The sequence below is a fragment of the Salvelinus namaycush genome, unplaced genomic scaffold (assembly GCF_016432855.1).
Source record: "Salvelinus namaycush isolate Seneca unplaced genomic scaffold, SaNama_1.0 Scaffold804, whole genome shotgun sequence".
NCBI lineage: Eukaryota > Metazoa > Chordata > Actinopteri > Salmoniformes > Salmonidae > Salvelinus > Salvelinus namaycush.
In genome coordinates, this window is record NW_024061536.1 from 17,345 (window position 1) to 37,500 (window position 20,156).

Genomic DNA, 20,156 nt, shown 5'->3' on the forward strand with positions numbered 1-20,156 from the left:
TTATGGCGGTTTTGGAGCAGTGGCTTCTTCCTTGCTGAGCGGCCTTTCAGGTTATGTCGATATAGGACTTGTTTTACTGTGGATATAGATACTTTAGTACCGATTTCCTCCAGCATCTTCACAAGGTCCTTTGCTGTTGTTCTGGGATTGATTTGCATTTTTCACACCAAAGTACGTTCATCTCTAGGAGACAGAACGCGTCTCCTTCCTGAGCGGTATGATGGCTGCGTGGTCCCATGGTGTTCATACATGTGTACTATTGTTTGTACAGATGAACGTGGTACCTTCAGGTGTTTGGAATTTTCTCCCAAGGATGAACCAGACTTGTGGAGGTCTACAGTTTTTTTTCTGAGGTCTTGGCTGATTTCTTTTGATTTTCCCATGATGTCAAGCAAAGAGGCACTGAGTTTGAAGGTAGACCTTGAAATACATGCGCAGGTACACCTCCAATTGACTCAAATGATGTCAATTAGCCTATCAGAAGCTTCTGAAGCCATGACATCATTTTCTGGAATTTTCCAAGCTGTTTAAAGGTACAGTCAACTTAGTGTATGTAAACTTCTGACCCACTGGAATTGTGATACAGTGAATTCTAAGTGAAATAATCTGTCTGTAAACAATTGTTGGAAAATTTACTTGTGTCATGCACAAAGTAGATGTCCTAACCGACTTGCCAAACTGTAGTTTGTTAACAAGAAGTTTGTGGAGTGGTTGAAAAACGAGTTTTAATGACTAAGTGTATGTAAACTTCCGACTTCAACTGTATGTACACATAGGTAGGGATAAAGTGACTAGGCAACAGGATAGATAATAAAGAGTAACAGCAGCGTATGTGATGAGTGAAAAGAGTAAGTGCCAAAAGGGTCAGTGCAGATTTGGTTAAATATTTTCATGGCTTTGGGGGTAGAAGCTGTTCAGGGTCCTGATGGTGCCAGAATTGGTATCTCTTGTTGTGCAGAGAGAACAGTCTATGACTTGGGTGGCTGGAGTCTTTGACCATTTTTAGGGCCTTCCTCTGACACCGCCTGGTATAGAGGTCCAGAATGGCATGGAGCTCGGCCCCAGTGATGTACTGGGCCATACGCACTACCCTCTGTAGCCGTTTGCGGTCGGATGTCAAGCAGTTGCCATACCGGGTGGTGATGCAGCCAGTCAAGATGCTCTCAAGGGTGCAGCTGTAGAACAGGATCTGAGGGCCCATGCCAAGTCTTGGTACACTTAAAACCAGAACAATTTATAAATAGTTCCCCACACTTGTTTGCTTTGAATTTATTTTGTGTAATGTCTTCATGAACACACTAGAATCTAAAGTGTTATTCACCTGTCCCCATGGGACGACCATTTGAAGAACCCTTTTGGTTTCCATGTAGAACCCTTTTGGTTTCCATGTTGAACCCTTTTCACAGAGAGTTCTACCTGGAACCCAAAAGGGTTCTTTAAATGGTTATCCTATGGGGACAGCCAAAATACCCTTTTGGAATGCTTTTTTCTAAGAGTGCAGTTATACAATATTCTAATTATTTAGGGAACGTCATGCAACAGACTTGTGCATTGTGATTGAAATGTGTGCTTTAGGGTTATATCGTCTCAAGACAATTCATCTTTACTTTTGTAAAAGTCAAGTAACTGAATCTTCTTTCGTGCAACGCAACCATGTTCTTTTGTTTTGTTCTTTGTGGAAAGACAAAAGGAAATGATGGTGTGTGTTCCATGATTAATTGTCTGAGTCAGGAGATCAGTATTCAGACTCATCTCTAACAATGATACTGCAGTATTTCCGGTTTCTGAACACTTGGACTAAAATAAAGTCTTGTTTTTGCAGGCTGATATCTAAGACGAGGATTGCAGGGCCGTTCCACGAGTACCTTTTGCATCACTTTGATACTGTTGGTTTAAATTGTGCACCAATATTGAATTTGAAAAGCTTGTTATGTGATATGATCTTGTCCTTAATGTCGGGAGAAAGCTGAGAGAACAGACGGTGAGTTTGGTTCAACCTAGGTGTGATCAACATGTGCTTCTCCTCTCCTTTTTCTATTGGCTTTCATCCCCAGACAAACACATCTAGTCTATTTGCAGTTACCACGTGTTGTTGGGGTGAGTCGGTTGTGTTGTTATCATCAAGGTAATGTTGAAGTGTTGGATATGTTTACTTTATTGAACTGAATCTTGATTAGGGTTGGATCAAAACACTATTGCTACACAGCCCTCAAACTCAACTCTGGACCTCCAAGACAGTTCCGCTGCATTGATTCACTGTTCCCCTGTAATCAGGGACTGATTTAGACCTGGGACACCAGGTGTGTGCAATTAGTTATTAGGTAGAACAGAAAACCAGCAGGCTCCAGACCTCATAGGGTCAGAGTTGAGTACCCTGATCTACAGTATATAGCTCTGAATGATCTGTTTTCCTTCACAAACTGTTGAAGTCCCTGTATAACATATACCCTCTTTTTGAAAAGAATTAAAGGCTGCCTTGCTCGGTGTTTACACTGGACTACCACCTGTTCAATGATCTTTACCTACAATGATGCAGACCTAACTGGCGTCAATGCACGATTTCCGCCAAAGTCATCAGATGCATTTTTAAGAGTTCAAATTCATCTCTCTCATAGGTAGAGAAACCTGTTGCTTTGGCTGTGCAGCCCCCTGTTCCTTCCTGTCACTGCAGTCAGTGCTCCAGAGCTTTGCACATAGCAGTTAACTTTACTCATTAGCATTTCTATATTAGTCTCTTCTCCTCCAAGCATTGTCCTCAGTGTCCACCCTGCACCTTTATCTCTCTCAATAACCTCCACCCACATAGGATAGACACACACACACACACACACACAGCTGGCCATTTACCCAAGGACAGTTAGTTAGCCAGTGCCCACACACCCCTGTCTTAATAGAAAGAGCAATCTCCATGTCCATCTCTCTTTCTTTCTTTCTTTCTCTCTCTCTCTCTCTCTCTCTCTCTCTCTCTCTCTCTCTCTCTATCTCTCTCTCACACACACACACACACACACACACACACACACACACACACACACACACACACACACACACACACACACTGCTTGTGAGCAGCGTTTGCTCAGTTGATTGGATGACTGTGTCACTCGGCCTCCCTGTGTTTGTCTAAGCCAATGGGGTCTCAGCTTATCTTCAGCCATTTAGTTTGGCTTTAATGGGGACAAGGCAGGATACTGGGGACATGGGGACGAGGCAGGATACTGGGGACATGGGGACGAGGCAGGGTACTGGAGACATGGAGACAAGGCAGGATACTGGGTTAATGGGGACGAGGCAGGGTACTGGGGACATGGAGACGAGGCAGGATACTGGGAACATGGAGACGATTTAGGGGACATGGAGACGAGGCACGATACTGGGAACATGGAGACAAGGCAGGATACTGGGGACATGGAGACGAGGCAGGATACTGGGGACATGGAGACAAGGCAGGGTACTGGGAACATGGAGACGATGTAGGGTACTGGGAACATGCAGGGTACTGTGAACATGGAGACAAGGCAGGGTACTGGGAACATGGAGATGATGTAGGGTACTGGGAACATGCAGGATACTGAAGACATGGAGACAAGGCAGGATACTGGGAACATGGAGACAAGGCAGGATACTGGGGACATGGAGACAAGGCAGGGTACTGTGAACATGGAGACAAGGCAGGGTACTGGGAACATGGAGACGATGTAGGGTACTGGGAACATGCAGGGTACTGTGAACATGGAGACAAGGCAGGGTACTGTGAACGTGGAGACAAGGCAGGATACTGGAGACATGGAGACAAGGCAGGATACTGTGAAAATGAGACGAGACAGGGTACTGGGTATATGAGACGAGGCAGGATACTGGGGACATGGAGACGAGGCAGGGTACTGGGGACATGGAGACGAGGCAGGGTACTGGGGACATGGAGACAAGGCAGGGTACTGGGAACATGGAGACGAGGCAGGGTACCGGGAACATGAGACGAGGCAGGGTACTGGGAACATGAGACGAGGCAGGGTACCGGGAACATGAGACAAGGCAGGGTACTGGGAACATGAGACGAGGCAGGGTACCGGGGACATGCAGACGAGGCAGGGTACCGGGAACATGAGACGAGGCAGGGTACCGGGGACATGCAGACGAGGCAGGGTACTGTGAACATGAGACGAGGCAGGGTACCGGGGACATGAGACAAGGCAGGGTACTGGGAACATGAGACGAGGCAGGGTACCGGGGACATGCAGACGAGGCAGGGTACCGGGAACATGAGACAAGGCAGGGTACTGGGAACATGAGACGAGGCAGGGTACCGGGGACATGCAGACGAGGCAGGGTACTGTGAACATGAGACGAGGCAGGGTACCGGGGACATGCAGACGAGGCAGGATACTGGGGACATGAGATGAGGCAGGATACTGGGGACATCTCATGTCATGTGACTCCCAAATAAGTCAACATGTGACTGTCAGAATGTGAATAACGTAGATACAGAGCTTTGAGTATTTATATGATTTATTGAAGAGTATTTAGACCCTGTTTCTAGTTTAAGAATCAAATCAGAGTGTTTAAAACTTGTAGTGTCTTGAATCTGTAGGAAATATCTCCACTAAGCAGCGTTGATAAAGGACCTCTGTCAACAGTAGATATTGGCCTGCGTTACTCAACAGCAGTTTCAACTACTTCCTTCCTCACTCTGTCAGTGTGTGTTTGGGTCTTTGAGTGTGCTTGCCGTCCTGCCTGCGTACGTGCGCTCGTCCGTACGACCTTCACAAGGGCTGAGGGAGTAACTGGGGAGCTGGCCCTGACTGCAGCCAATCGATCGCTAGCCCTCACCACCCCTCTTCCGCTCAGCAGTCTCTCTCCAAACACACACCACACTCCCCACCGCCTCATTGCCCAAATAGACTCACATATGAGTGACAGGGCCAATTTCTCTCTCCTTCCACTCCCCTCTAATTCATAGCCATTGATTTACACCTGGTGGTCTGAATGCTCTTCACACACACACACACACACACACACACACACACACACACACACACACACACACACACACACACACCTCCTTTGTATGGATCACAATGCGGACACAGACTTGGTGTCTCAGCACATGGATTGAAGGACTGAAGGGACTTTCTGAAGGACTGTAGAAGGTCTTCAGATGTGTAGCACAGTGTCCCATACGTCTCCTTGAGTTCTCCCTGCTATTCCTCCTATTTGATGTATTCCAGTCCAATCTCACCTGATCAACGTCTCATCAATCCCTTCATTAGTTGAATTAAGTGTGTTAGTTCTGGATTCCATCAACTCATTGTGTCTGGTTCTCTTTGGGTCTCCTTCATCCTAGTTCTCCCTGGTTCTCTTTAGTTCTCCTTCGTCCTAGTTCTCCCTGGTTCTCGTTGGGTCTCCTTCGTCCTCGTTCTCCCTGGTTCTCTTTGGGTCTCCTTCGTCCTCGTTCTCCCTGGTTCTCTTTGGGTCTCCTTCGTCCTCGTTCTCCCTGGTTCTCTTTAGTTTTCTTTCGTCCTAGTTCTTCCTGGTTCTCTTTAGTTTTCTTTCGTCCTAGTTCTCCCTGGTTCTCTATAGTTTTCTTTCGTCCTAGTTCTTCCTGGTTCTCTTTAGTTCTCTTTCGTCCTAGTTCTCTTTGGGTCTCCTTCGTCCTCGTTCTCCCTGGTTCTCTTTAGTTTTCTTTCGTCCTAGTTCTTCCTGGTTCTCTTTAGTTCTCTTTCGTCCTAGTTCTCCCTGGTTCTCTTTAGTTCTCTTTCGTCCTAGTTCTCCCTGGTTCTCTTTGGGTCTGCTTCGTCCTAGTTCTTCCTGGTTCTCTTTAGTTCTCTTTCGTCCTAGTTCTCCCTGGTTCTCTTTAGTTCTCTTTCGTCCTAGTTCTCCCTGGTTCTCTTTGGGTCTGCTTCGTCCTAGTTCTTCCTGGTTCTCTTTAGTTCTCCTTCGTCCTGGTTCTCTTTAGTTCTCTTTCGTCCTAGTTCTCCCTGGTTCTCTTTAGTTCTCGTTCGTCCTAGTTCTCCCTGGTTCTCTTTAGTTCTCTTTCGTCCTAGTTCTCCCTGGTTCTCTTTGGGTCTGCTTCGTCCTAGTTCTTCCTGGTTCTCTTTAGTTCTCTTTCGTCCTAGTTCTCCCTGGTTCTCTTTAGTTCTCTTTCGTCCTAGTTCTCCCTGGTTCTCTTTGGGTCTGCTTCGTCCTAGTTCTTCCTGGTTCTCTTTAGTTCTCCTTCGTCCTGGTTCTCTTTAGTTCTCTTTCGTCCTAGTTCTCCCTGGTTCTCTTTAGTTCTCGTTCGTCCTAGTTCTTCCTGGTTCTCTTTGGGTCTCCTTCGTCCTAGTTCTCCCTGGTTCTCTTTGGGTCTCCTTCGTCCTAGTTCTCCCTGGTTCTCTTTGGGTCTGCTTCATCCTAGTTCTTCCTGGTTCTCTTTAGTTCTCCTTCGTCCTAGTCCTCCTGGTTCTCTTAGTTCTCCTTCGTCATAGTTCTTCCATATATTTATATGTATATATTCTTATTCCATTCCTTTACTTAGATGTGTGTGTATTAGGTAGTTGTTGTGAATTTGTTAGATTACATGTTAGATATTGCTGCGCTGTCAGAACTAGAAGCACAATCATTTCACTGCACTCACAATAACATATATTGTGTGGAATGGTCCTGGGTACTTGAGAAGAGGTGTGGAATGGTCCTGGGTACTCGGGAAGAGGTGTGGAATGGTCCTGGGTACTCGGGAAGAGGTGTGGAATGGTCCTGGGTTCTTTAGAAGAGGTGTGGAATGGTCCTGGGTACCTTAGAAGAGATGTGGAATGGTCCTGGGTTCTTTAGAAGAGGTGTGGAATGGTCCTGGGTACTCGAGAAGAGGTGTGGAATGGTCCTGGGTACCTTAGAAGAGATGTGGAATGGTCCTGGGTACTCGAGAAGAGGTGTGGAATGGTCCTGGGTACCTTAGAAGAGATGTGGAATGGTCCTGGGTACTCGAGAAGAGGTGTGGAATGGTCCTGGGTTCTTTAGAAGAGGTGTGGAATGGTCCTGGGTACCTTAGAAGAGATGTGGAATGGTCCTGGGTACTCGAGAAGAGTTGTGGGAAACACTGCTGTAGTATTTTTAATCTTTAGCTGTAATGTAACTAAAGTGTGTGTGTGTGTGTGTGTGTGTGTGTGTGTGTGTGTGTGTGTGTGTGTGTGTGTGTGTGTGTGTGTGTGTGTGTGTGTGTGTGTGTGTGTGTTCAGGTGGGTCTCCAGGCTCGGACCCCCAGGTGACCAATGAGAGCGTCCGCAGCAGGGACCAGATCCTCCAGACTCTGACTGACCTGTCCAGGGCCTTCCAGGACATCGCTGACCGCTGTCTGCTGGTCCTCCACCTGGAGGTCAGGTACGTACGGACATGGACTCTCCAGGATAAACAGCCTGGGTTCACAATGACCTTTTCCTATTGGTCATGTTAACAATGACCTTATCCTATTGTTCATGTTCACAATGACCTTTTCCTATTGTTCATGTTCACAATGACCTTTTCCTATTGGTCATGTTCACAATGACCTTTTCCTATTGGTCAAGTACAGATCATACTACCACCAGCTTCACTCCGTTTTCTTCCATTTGGTCCCTAGCGAACACAACCGTGATTTATAAAATCTTCCTCAATGGTTCCACAGTGTTCTTCAGTCCTGGTCCTGAGTGGGGGCAGACTGAGTTAACAGGCTGTTGTTCTGTCAGACTACCATGTTGACTGTCAAACCTTGAATAGTTCCACCTATGAATTTGAAAGTGGTTACATTTGTTCAGCCCCGTCCTTCAACTGTATAGCGCACCAAGTGGCAGGACTGTCGTATTTTTATTTTAGAACCCCTTTAGGTGTATATATGTATATTATTATTATTATTTGATAAAATATTGAATTTGGCCTTTAGTACCATACCCCACATTGAATAACACATTCATAAAACAGTCAAAAAAATAAATCATAAGGAATAAGGTTTTGAAGTGTCTGTCATATATCTAGGAGATATAAGGAAGCTCAGGAAATACAGTGGGGCAAAAAAGTATTTAGTCAGCCACCAATTGTGCAAGTTCTCCCACTTAAAAAGATGAGAGAGGCCTGTAATTTTCATCATAGGTACACTTCAACTATGACAGACAAAATGAGAGAAAAAAATCCAGAAAATCACATTGTAGGATTTTTTATGAATTTATTTGCAAATTATGGTGGAAAATAAGTATTTGGTCACCTACAAACAAGCAAGATTTCTGGCTCTCACAGACCTGTAACTTCTTCTTTAAGAGGCTCCTCTGTCCTCCACTCGTTACCTGTATTAATGGCACCTGTTTGAACTTGTTATCAGTATAAAAGACACCTGTCCACAACCTCAAACAGTCACACTCCAAACTCCACTATGGCCAAGACCAAAGAGCTGTCAAAGGACACCAGAAACAAAATTGTAGACCTGCACCAGGCTGGGAAGACTGAATCTGCAATAGGTAAGCAGCTTGGTTTGAAGAAATCAAATGTGGGAGCAATTATTAGGAAATGGAAGACATACAAGACCACTGATAATCTCCCTCGATCTGGGGCTCTACGCAAGATCTCACCCCGTGGGGTCAAAATGATCACAAGAACGGTGAGCAAAAATCCCAGAACCACACGGGGGGACCTAGTGAATAACCTGCAGAGAGCTGGGACCAAAGTAACAAAGCCTACCATCAGTAACACACTACGCCGCCAGGGACTCAAATCCTGCAGTGCCAGACGTGTCCCCCTGCTTAAGCCAGTACATGTCCAGGCCCGTCTGAAGTTTGCTAGAGAGCATTTGGATGATCCAGAAGAAGATTGGGAGAATGTCATATGGTCAGATGAAACCAAAATATAACTTTTTGGTAAAAACTCAACTCGTCGTGTTTGGAGGACAAAGAATGCTGAGTTGCATCCAAAGAACACCATACCTACTGTGAAGCATGGGGGTGGAAACATCATGCTTTGGGGCTGTTTTTCTGCAAAGGGACCAGGACGACTGATCCGTGTAAAGGAAAGAATGAATGGGGCCATGTATCGTGAGATTTTGAGTGTAAACCTCCTTCCATCAGCAAGGGCATTGAAGATGAATGAAACGTGGCTGGGTCTTTCAGCATGACAATGATCCCAAACACACCGCCCGGGCAATGAAGGAGTGGCTTCGTAAGAACCATTTCAAGGTTACGAAGGTTCAGATCTCAACCCCATAGAAAATCTTTGGAGGGAGTTGAAAGTCCGTGTTGCCCAGCAACAGCCCCAAAACATCACTGCTCTAGAGGAGATCTGCATGGAGGAATGGGCCAAAATACCAGCAACAGTGTGTGAAAACCTTGTGAAGACTTACAGAAAACGTTTGACCTCTGTCATTGCCAACAAAGGGTATATAACAAAGTATTGAGATAAACTTTTGTTATTGAGCAAATACTTATTTTCCACCATAATTTGCAAACAAATTCATTAAAAATCCTACAATGTGATTTTCTGGATTTCTTTTTCTCATTTTGTCTGTCATAGTATGATGAAAATTACAGGCCTCTTTCATCTTTTTAAGTGGGAGAACTTGCACAATTGGTGGCTGACTAAATACTTTTTTGCCCCACTGTATATATTATTTTTTAAATACATATTTAACCCCATTTTTGGTGTAGGCACATCATCGGTTTCCTTCAGACTAGTTCGTTTGTAGCCCAAAAGGTTCAGACGCTACAAACAGAAGTTGGCAAATCGACGGTACCGACTTCAGACGAGTCCCCTGACACTTGTGGCGACCACCATCGTGTTTGGGCTGTCTAAATGGTCTGACAAACACCGCTCTAGCTCTGCCACCTTTCACCGCAGATGAGGAAGTGCCACATTGGCGGTGGATTGAGACTCATCCAATACAATAAACAGATATTTCTAGCTAAAACTGACGGACTGTGATGGAATAAAAAATAAAACTGATATTACTCAGATTGGTGCACCGGCGTGTCAGTCAACTCTAGGGGGTTAAACAAGTGCAAGACAATCTAATAACACATTCAGACCAATGTGTCCCTCCAGATCCAGTCAGTTCACCCATTAACGTCTAGAACAAGTGATTTACCAACCAAACCCAGAAAACAACCAACTCTCTCTCCGTCAACAGCCCCTAACAGCCCCCATGTCCTCCTTCTCTTCATCCCTCCATCACCTTCCTCTCTTTATCCCTCCATCACCTCCTGCCTCTCTTTATCCCTCCATCACCTCCTTCCTCTCTTTATCCCTCCATCACCACCTTCCTCTCTTTATCCCTCCATCACCTCCTTCCTCTCTTTATCCCTCCATCCCCTCCTTCCTCTCTTTATCCCTCCATCATCTCCTTCCTCTCTTCATCCCTCCATCACCTCCTTCCTCTCTTTATCCCTCCATCACCTCCTTCCTCTCTTTATCCCTCCATCACCTCCTTCCTCTCTTTATCCCTCCATCTCCTCCTTCCTCTCTTTATCCCTCCATCACCTCCTTCCTCTCTTTATCCCTCCATCACCTCCTTCCTCTCTTCATCCCTCCATCACCTCCTTCCTCTCTTTATCCCTCCATCACCTCCTTCATCCCTCCATCATCTCCTTCCTCTCTTCATCCCTCCATCACCTCCTTCCTCTCTTTATCCCTCCATCCCCTCCTTCCTCTCTTCATCCCTCCATCACCTCCTTCCTCTCTTTATCCCTCCATCCCCTCCTTCCTCTCTGTATCCCTCCATCACCTCCTTCCTCTCTTTATCCCTCCATCTCCTCCTTCCTCTCTTTATCCCTCCATCACCTCCTTCCTCTCTTTATCCCTCCATCTCCTCCTTCCTCTCTTTATCCCTCCATCACCTCCTTCCTCTCTTCATCCCTCCATCACCTCCTTCCTCTCTTTATCCCTCCATCACCTCCTTCATCCCTCCATCATCTCCTTCCTCTCTTCATCCCTCCATCCTCTCTTTATCCCTCCATCCCCTCCTTCCTCTCTTCATCCCTCCATCACCTCCTTCCTCTCTTTATCCCTCCATCCCCTCCTTCCTCTCTGTATCCCTCCATCACCTCCTTCCTCTCTTCATCCCTCCATCACCTCCTTCCTCTCTTTATCCCTCCATCACCACCTTCCTCTCTTCATCCCTCCATCACCTCCTTCCTCTCTTTATCCCTCCATCCCCTCCTTCCTCTCTTCATCCCTCCATCACCTCCTTCCTCTCTTCATCCCTCCATCACCTCCTTCCTCTCTTTATCCCTCCATCACCTCCTTCCTCTCTTTATCCCTCCATCCCCTCCTTCCTCTCTTTATCCCTCCATCATCTCCTTCCTCTCTTCATCCCTCCATCACCTCCTTCCTCTCTTTATCCCTCCATCACCTCCTTCCTCTCTTTATCCCTCCATCACCTCCTTCCTCTCTTTATCCCTCCATCTCCTCCTTCCTCTCTTTATCCCTCCATCACCTCCTTCCTCTCTTTATCCCTCCATCTCCTCCTTCCTCTCTTTATCCCTCCATCACCTCCTTCCTCTCTTCATCCCTCCATCACCTCCTTCCTCTCTTTATCCCTCCATCACCTCCTTCATCCCTCCATCATCTCCTTCCTCTCTTCATCCCTCCATCACCTCCTTCCTCTCTTTATCCCTCCATCCCCTCCTTCCTCTCTTCATCCCTCCATCACCTCCTTCCTCTCTTTATCCCTCCATCACCTCCTTCCTCTCTTCATCCCTCCATCACCTCCTTCCTCTCTTTATCCCTCCATCCCCTCCTTCCTCTCTTCATCCCTCCATCACCTCCTTCCTCTCTTCATCCCTCCATCACCTCCTTCCTCTCTTTATCCCTCCATCACCTCCTTCATCCCTCCATCATCTCCTTCCTCTCTTCATCCCTCCATCACCTCCTTCCTCTCTTTATCCCTCCATCCCCTCCTTCCTCTCTTTATCCCTCCATCACCTCCTTCCTCTCTTCATCCCTCCATCACCTCCTTCCTCTCTTTATCCCTCCATCACCACCTTCCTCTCTTCATCCCTCCATCACCTCCTTCCTCTCTTTATCCCTCCATCCCCTCCTTCCTCTCTTCATCCCTCCATCACCTCCTTCCTCTCTTTATCCCTCCATCACCTCCTTCCTCTCTTTATCCCTCCATCACCTCCTTCCTCTCTGTATCCCTCCATCACCTCCTTCCTCTCTTTATCCCTCATCACCTCCTTCCTCTCTTTATCCCTCCATCCCCTCCTTCCTCTCTTCATCCCTCCATCACCTCCTTCCTCTCTTTATCCCTCCATCCCCTCCTTCCTCTCTTTATCCCTCCATCATCTCCTTCCTCTCTTTATCCCTCCATCCCTCATCATGGCTCTGAGATATTGTTTCGCTTCTGCAGTAATGTTTATGATCGCCCCGAAAAAAGAGAGGGGGCGAGAAACCCTCCCTGAGCTCTATACTGCTCCCTACTACTCCACGCCTTATTGACTTTTACCCATCAACCACATTTCCCCCGACAGTAAGGGTGGCAAATGATGCCATCAGGAAGAGGAAGAAAGAGAGAGATGCAGATAGAGGGAGGGAGAGAAGGAGATGGAGTGTGAGGGGGGAGGGAGGGAGGAAGGGAAAGAGAGAGAGAGAGAGAGAGAGAGAGAGAGGGAGAGGGAGAGGGAGAGAGAGAGAGGGAGGGAGGGAGGGAGGGAGGGAGAAGAGAGAGAGCGCGAGGGTGTTGGTTTTTATGTCTCCACTCATGTTTTTAATAGCCACCGGGGCCGAAGATGGTTTTTGGGTCTTCTGATGAAGGTGTGAGCAGCCAGAGATCATGTATCAGTCAGGTGTTTAGGGAAACTAAGCACCCGCACGGTGGCTCTTGGATTAGATTGTCACGCTTGGTCAAATGTTTTTAAAGACAGAGGCGGAGGGGAGACATTTGATTAAGTTACAGTAGACTGAGATCTACATATCACAATCTGTCCTGATAGTTACATGGTGGATGAATTTTGTGAAACATCCCAGTAGAGCTGAGCGATACATTTCCACCACCGCTTTTTCATTCTCCTTTATATACTAGTTAATGGGACATCAATTGTCCCATTAACAATCACCCATATTAGCAAAGTTATTTCATTTCAAACTTCTCATTTGTCTAGTATAGGCTACTTCTCATAATGAACGATATCAGCTAAATGCCTGCGATAAGTAACACTAAGCTGATTCCATCACCATCATGACTTCATCTACCGGTAGGATTTGGTTGGACTAAACACACATCAACAATATTGTCTGTCTCTCCTCTCTTCATCCGTCTCTCCTCTCACCTCATCCGTCTATCCTCTCTCCTCATCCGTCTATCCTCTCACCTCATCCGTCTATCCTCTCTCCTCATCTGTCTATCCTCTCTCCTCATCTGTCTATCCTCTCTCCTCATCTGTCTCCTCTCCTCATCTGTTTATCCTCTCTCCTCCCCTCTGTCTCTCCTCACTCCTCTCCTCATCTGTCTCTCCTCACTCCTCTCCTCATCTGTCTCTCCTCACTCCTCTCCTCATCTGTCTATCCTCTCTCCTCATCTGTATATCCTCTCCTCCCCTCTATCTCTCCTATCTCCTCCCCTCTGTCTCTCCTCACTCCTCTCCTCATCTGTCTCTCCTCACTCCTCTCCTCATCTGTCTCTCCTCACTCCTCTCCTCCGCTGTCTATCCTCTCACCTCATCTCTCTCCTCTCTCCTCCCCTCATCTATCAATCCTCTCTCCTCATCTATTTCTCCTCTCTCTTCCCCTCATCTATCTATCCTCTGCTCTCCTCATCTGTCTCTCCTCTCAGAGTGCATTGTTTCCACTACCTGATCCCCCTGGCCAAGCAGGGGAACTATGCCATCGTGGCCAACGTGGAGAGCATGGACTACGACCCCTTGGTGGTCAAACTCAACAAGGACATCAGTGCCATCGAGGAGGTGATGGGTGCTGCGCTGCAGCAGCACAAGTTCCAGTACATCTTTGAAGGTAATCCTGTTGTTGGGGGTCGTCCATGATAATGGCATGTGTTGAGAATGTATTGGTCACCTTTCTTTTTAGGAATATTTAATGTACTTGTTTCACCTGACTGTGCTCAGGTCAATGTGTGTCTGTATTGTCCCTGTGTCTTTTTGGGGTACAAATGTCCACTGCGGTGATCAATAAAAGTGTTGACTACTGGGATGTATTCTGCAGTATGTGACTGGTATGTGTTTTCTCTCTCTTCACGTTCTCTTGCGCTCTCTCTTCTCTCCTCTCGTCTCTCCTCTCCCTCTCTCTCTCTATTCTCTCCTCTCTTCTCTCCTCTCTCTTCTCTCCTCTCTCTCTCTATTCTCTCCTCTCGTCTCTCTTCTCTCCTCTCTCTCTCTCTTCTCTCCTCTCTCTCTCTCTCTCTCTCTCTTTCCCTCTCTTTTGTGCTCTGTCTCTCTCTCTCTCCCCTTCTCGCACTCTCTCTATCTCCCTCTCTCTCTTCTATTCTCTCCTTTCTTCTCTCCTCTCTCTTCTCTCTGTCTCTTTCTCTCTCTCTCTCTTCTCTCTGTCTCTTTCTCTCTCTCTCTCTATCTCTCCCTCTATCTTCTCTACTCTCTCTCTGTCTCTCTCTCTCTCTCTCTCTGTCTGTCTCTCTCTCTCTCTCTCTCTCTGTCTGTCTGTCTGTAGGTCTTGGCCACCTGATCTCCTGTATTCTGATCAATGGAGCCCAGTACTTTAAGAGGATCAGTGAGTCTGGCATCAAGAAGATGTGTAGGAACATCTTTGTCCTGCAGCAGAACCTCACCAACATCACCATGTCTAGAGAGGCCGACCTGGACTTCGCTAGGTGAGACATACACACAGGAGGGGGACAAAGAAAGACAGGGTAAGAGATGGATGAACATGACGGAAGGATAGAGAGGGGAGACAAAGGGATAGAAATAGGAAAGAGAATGAGAGAAGAGGAGGGCAAATCAAAGTAGAGAGAGAGAGGGCGGGCGAGAGAGAGTGGGCTAGAGAGGGAGAGAGATAATCTAAGTTAGTCTGTGGGAGGCTGTGTCTCAGAAGGACACAGCTTTATTTGGACAGATCAATGTGTAATCATTGTCTTCCTGCCCTCTGTCCCTCTCTCTCGCTGTACCTCTCTTCTGCAGTCCTTCTTTCTCGCTCCCTTTCTCTCCCTCTGTTCTGCATGTTCAACCAGCATATAGAACTGCACCAATCTACACCCCATGAGTGAGTGAGAGGACCAGATGGGAGAGGGTACAGTGCATTCAGAAAGTATTCAGACCCCTTGACTTTTTCAACATTATTTTACGTTGCAAACTTATTCTCAAATCGATAAAAACATTTTTTATCTACTCACAATACTGTATCCCATAATGACAAACCAAAAACAGGTTTTTGGTCATTTTTGCCAGTTTATAAAAAATAACAAATCTAATTTACATAAGTATTCAGACCCTTTACTCAGTACTTTGTTGAAGCATCTTCGGCAGCAATTATTCTTGAGTATGACGCTACAAGCTTGGCACACCTGTATTTGGAGAGTTTCTCCCATTCTTCTCTGCAGATCCTCTCAAGCTCTGTCAGCTTTTCATCAAGGATCTCTTGTAATTTTCTTTGTTCATCTTTGCCTCGATCCTGACTAGTCTCCCAGTCCCTGCCGCTGAAGAACTTCCCCACAGCATGACGCTGCCATCACCATGCTTCACTGTAGGAATGGTGCCATGTTTCCTCCAGACGTGACACTTGGCATTCAGGCCAAAGAGTTCAATCTTGGTTTCATCAGACCAGAGAATCTTGTTTTTCATGGTCTGAGAGTCTTTAGGTGCCTTTTGGCGAACTCCAAGCAGGGTGTCATGTGCCTTTTACTGAGGAGTGGCTTCCATCTAGCCACTCTAACATAAAGGTCTGATTGGTGGAGTGCTGCAGAGATGGTTGTCCTTCTGGAAGGTTCTGCCATCTCCACAGAGGAACTCTAGAGCTCTGTCAGAGTGACCATCGGGTTCTTGGTCAAGGGCTTTCGCCCCTTATTGATCAGTTTGGCCGGGCGGCCAGCTCTTGGAAGAGTTTCGGTAGTTTCAAACTTCTTCCATTTAAGAATGATGGAGGCCACTGTGTTCTTGGGGACCTTCAACGCTGCAGAAATATTTTGGTACCCTTCCCCAGATCTGTGCCTCGAAACAATCCTGTCTCGGAGCTCTACGGACAATTCCTTTGACCTCATGGCTTGGTTTTTGCTCTGACATGCACTGTCAACTGTGGGACCTTATATAGACAGGTGTGTGCTTTTGCAAATCATGTCCAATCAATTGTATTTACCACAGGTGGACTCCAATCAAGTTGTAGAACCATCTCAAGGATGATCAATGGAAACAGGAAGCACGTGAGCTCAATTTTGAGTCTCATAACAAAGGGTCTGAATACTTATGTAAATACGTTTTCTTTTATTTATTTGACAAAATTTCTTAAAACCGTTTTCGCTTTGTCATTATGGGGTATTGTGTGTAGATTGATGAGGGGAAAAAGTAATTTAATCAATTTTAGAATAAGGCTGTAACGTAATAAAATGTGGGAAAAGTCAAGGGGTCTGAATACTTTCTGAATGCACTTTAGGCCAATAAACCACTCACCAGATGTCCACCAGAGTCCTCCAACACTACTGACATATGACTGGTATTTTGACATATTAACAGGAATATAGTGTATGATCAACACCGTTTACACACCTTTTTGATGTGGTGTATAGCGTTTATGTACCAATACGGTAAATTAGCGTTGTCAGCTTATATATTGAACACTGTTAACCCAGCTTTTTATTTACCACTTCACCCCTGCGATGCTTATCAGTGCTCTTATAAGGGACGTTGACATGTCCTTTCAGGCATTTTTCTGGAGACTTCAATATATCAATATATTTTGACCAAACATAAAACAATACAAGGTGATTTTATGGACTCGTTGGACTGTAAACCAAAAGGCTTAAGACACCTAATCAAAGTCTAGGCTACCTCAATCCCCCCCAAAACCCAATCTGATGACGTTAGATTTTCACCAGCTTTGCCAATCTCCATGCGATGTCCTTCGATACAATGTATGTTAGTCGGATGCCTTCTTGTCTGTGAATGTGTGCACAACAGCCTTTCCCAAACTCGGTCCTGGGGCCCCACCTCGGTGCATGTTTGGTTGTTGCTACACAGCTGAATCAAATAACCAACTCATCATCAAGCTTTGATTATTTGAGTCAGCTGTGTAGTGCTATGGCAAAAAGTACAAGGTGCACCCATGGGAGGCCCCAAGACAGAGTTTTGGGAACGTAGAAGACCCCGGTGATAACTGTGCTGGCTTGACGGAGTTTGTCTCGTTAGGGTCTTGCCTAGCTCCATAGCGGTGCTGTTGTCTGATGGCAGGATAGTGATATAGAGGGGACCGGCGGAGCCTTGGTTAGTCTGTTATTTCTACTCCCTTTCACCTCCACATTATGGGGGAATAGCATTGATGGCCCCTCTCTCTCGCTCTCTCTCTCGCTCTCTCTGTCTCTCTCTCTCTCTCTGTTTCTTTCTCATTCATTCTCTCTATCTTTTTCTCTCATTAATTTTTTCTCTCTCGCTCTCTCTGCCTCACTCTCTCCGACTCTCTCTCCCTCTCTCCCTCTCATTATATCTCTCTCTCTCTGTCTCTCTCTCTCTCCCTCTCTCACTCTCATTACATCTCTCTCTCTGATGACAGTGTGGGTGCTGTAGGGGTTGATACATCTCTCGCTGATGACAGTGTGGGTGCTGTATGGGTTGATACATCTCCCTCTGATGACAGTGTGGGTGCTGTAGGGGTTGATACATCTCTCTCTCTGATGACAGTGTGGGTGCTGTAGGGGTTGATACATCTCTCTCTCTGATGACAGTGTGGGTGCTGTAGGGGTTGATACATCTCTCTCTCTGATGACAGTGTGGGTGCTGTAGGGGTTGATACATCTCTCTCTGATGACAGTGTGGGTGCTGTAGGGGTTGATACATCTCTCTCTCTGATGACAGTGTGGGTGCTGTAGGGGTTGATACATCTCTCTCTGATGACAGTGTGGGTGCTGTAGGGGTTGATACATCTCTCTCTCTGATGACAGTGTGGGTGCTGCAGGGGTTGATACATCTCTCTCTGATGACAGTGTGGGTGCTGTAGGGGTTGATACATCTCTCTCTGATGACAGTGTGGGTGCTGTAGGGGTTGATACATCTCTCTCTGATGACAGTGTGGGTGCTGTAGGGGTTGATACATCTCTCTCTGATGACAGTGTGGGTGCTGTAGGGGTTGATACATCTCTCTCTGATGACAGTGTGGGTGCTGTAGGGGTTGATACATCTCTCTCTCTGATGACAGTGTGGGTGCTGTAGGGGTTGATACATCTCTCTCTGATGACAGTGTGGGTGCTGTAGGGGTTGATACATCTCTCTCTGATGACAGTGTGGGTGCTGTAGGGGTTGATACATCTCTCTCTGATGACAGTGTGGGTGCTGTAGGGGTTGATACATCTCTCTCTGATGACAGTGTGGGTGCTGTAGGGGTTGATACATCTCTCTCTGATGACAGTGTGGGTGCTGTAGGGGTTGATACATCTCTCTCTGATGACAGTGTGGGTGCTGTAGGGGTTGATACATCTCTCTCTGATGACAGTGTGGGTGCTGTAGGGGTTGATACATCTCTCTCTGATGACAGTGTGGGTGCTGTAGGGGTTGATACATCTCTCTCTGATGACAGTGTGGGTGCTGTAGGGGTTGATACAATCTCTCTCTGATGACAGTGTGGGTGCTGTAGGGGTTGATACATCTCTCTCTGATGACAGTGTGGGTGCTGTAGGGGTTGATACATCTCTCTCTGATGACAGTGTGGGTGCTGTAGGGGTTGATACATCTCTCTCTGATGACAGTGTGGGTGCTGTAGGGGTTGATACATCTCTCTCTCTGATGACAGTGTGGGTGCTGTAGGGGTTGATACATCTCTCTCTCTGATGACAGTGTGGGTGCTGTAGGGGTTGATACATCTCTCTCTGATGACAGTGTGGGTGCTGTAGGGGTTGATACATCTCTCTCTGATGACAGTGTGGGTGCTGTAGGGGTTGATACATCTCTCTCTCTGATGACAGTGTGGGTGCTGTAGGGGTTGATACATCTCTCTCTCTGATGACAGTGTGGGTGCTGTAGGGGTTGATACATCTCTCTCTCTGATGACAGTGTGGGTGCTGTAGGGGTTGATACATCTCTCTCTGATGACAGTGTGGGTGCTGTAGGGGTTGATACATCTCTCTCTCTGATGACAGTGTGGGTGCTGTAGGGGTTGATACATCTCTCTCTCTGATGACAGTGTGGGTGCTGTAGGGGTTGATACATCTCTCTCTCTGATGACAGTGTGGGTGCTGTAGGGGTTGATACATCTCTCTCTGATGACAGTGTGGGTGCTGTAGGGGTTGATACATCTCTCTCTGATGACAGTGTGGGTGCTGTAGGGGTTGATACATCTCTCTCTGATGACAGTGTGGGTGCTGTAGGGGTTGATACATCTCTCTCTGATGACAGTGTGGGTGCTGTAGGGTTGATACATCTCTCTCTGATGACAGTGTGGGTGCTGTAGGGGTTGATACATCTCTCTCTGATGACAGTGTGGGTGCTGTAGGGGTTGATACATCTCTCTCTGATGACAGTGTGGGTGCTGTAGGGGTTGATACATCTCTCTCTGATGACAGTGTGGGTGCTGTAGGGGTTGATACATCTCTCTCTGATGACAGTGTGGGTGCTGTAGGGGTTGATACATCTCTCTCTGATGACAGTGTGGGTGCTGTAGGGGTTGATACATCTCTCTCTGATGACAGTGTGGGTGCTGTAGGGGTTGATACATCTCTCTCTGATGACAGTGTGGGTGCTGTAGGGGTTGATACATCTCTCTCTGATGACAGTGTGGGTGCTGTAGGGGTTGATACATCTCTCTCTGATGACAGTGTGGGTGCTGTAGGGGTTGATACATCTCTCTCTGATGACAGTGTGGGTGCTGTAGGGGTTGATACATCTCTCTCTGATGACAGTGTGGGTGCTGTAGGGGTTGATACATCTCTCTCTGATGACAGTGTGGGTGCTGTAGGGGTTGATACATCTCTCTCTGATGACAGTGTGGGTGCTGTAGGGGTTGATACATCTCTCTCTGATGACAGTGTGGGTGCTGTAGGGGTTGATACATCTCTCTCTGATGAC

At 46.8% G+C, this 20,156-nt stretch overlaps 1 protein-coding gene across 1 annotated transcript in view; it reads left to right on the forward strand.

Moving 5' to 3' along the window:
* Positions 1-20,156, forward strand: part of LOC120042919 (exocyst complex component 4-like) — a 56,225-nt gene that overhangs the window by 16,767 nt on the left and 19,302 nt on the right. Inside the window, exons 2-4 of the mRNA XM_038987684.1 lie at positions 7,212-7,353; positions 13,760-13,938; positions 14,608-14,767. Of these exons, the coding sequence (XP_038843612.1) occupies positions 7,212-7,353; positions 13,760-13,938; positions 14,608-14,767 (481 nt within the window). The remainder of the gene's footprint in view (positions 1-7,211; positions 7,354-13,759; positions 13,939-14,607; positions 14,768-20,156) is intronic.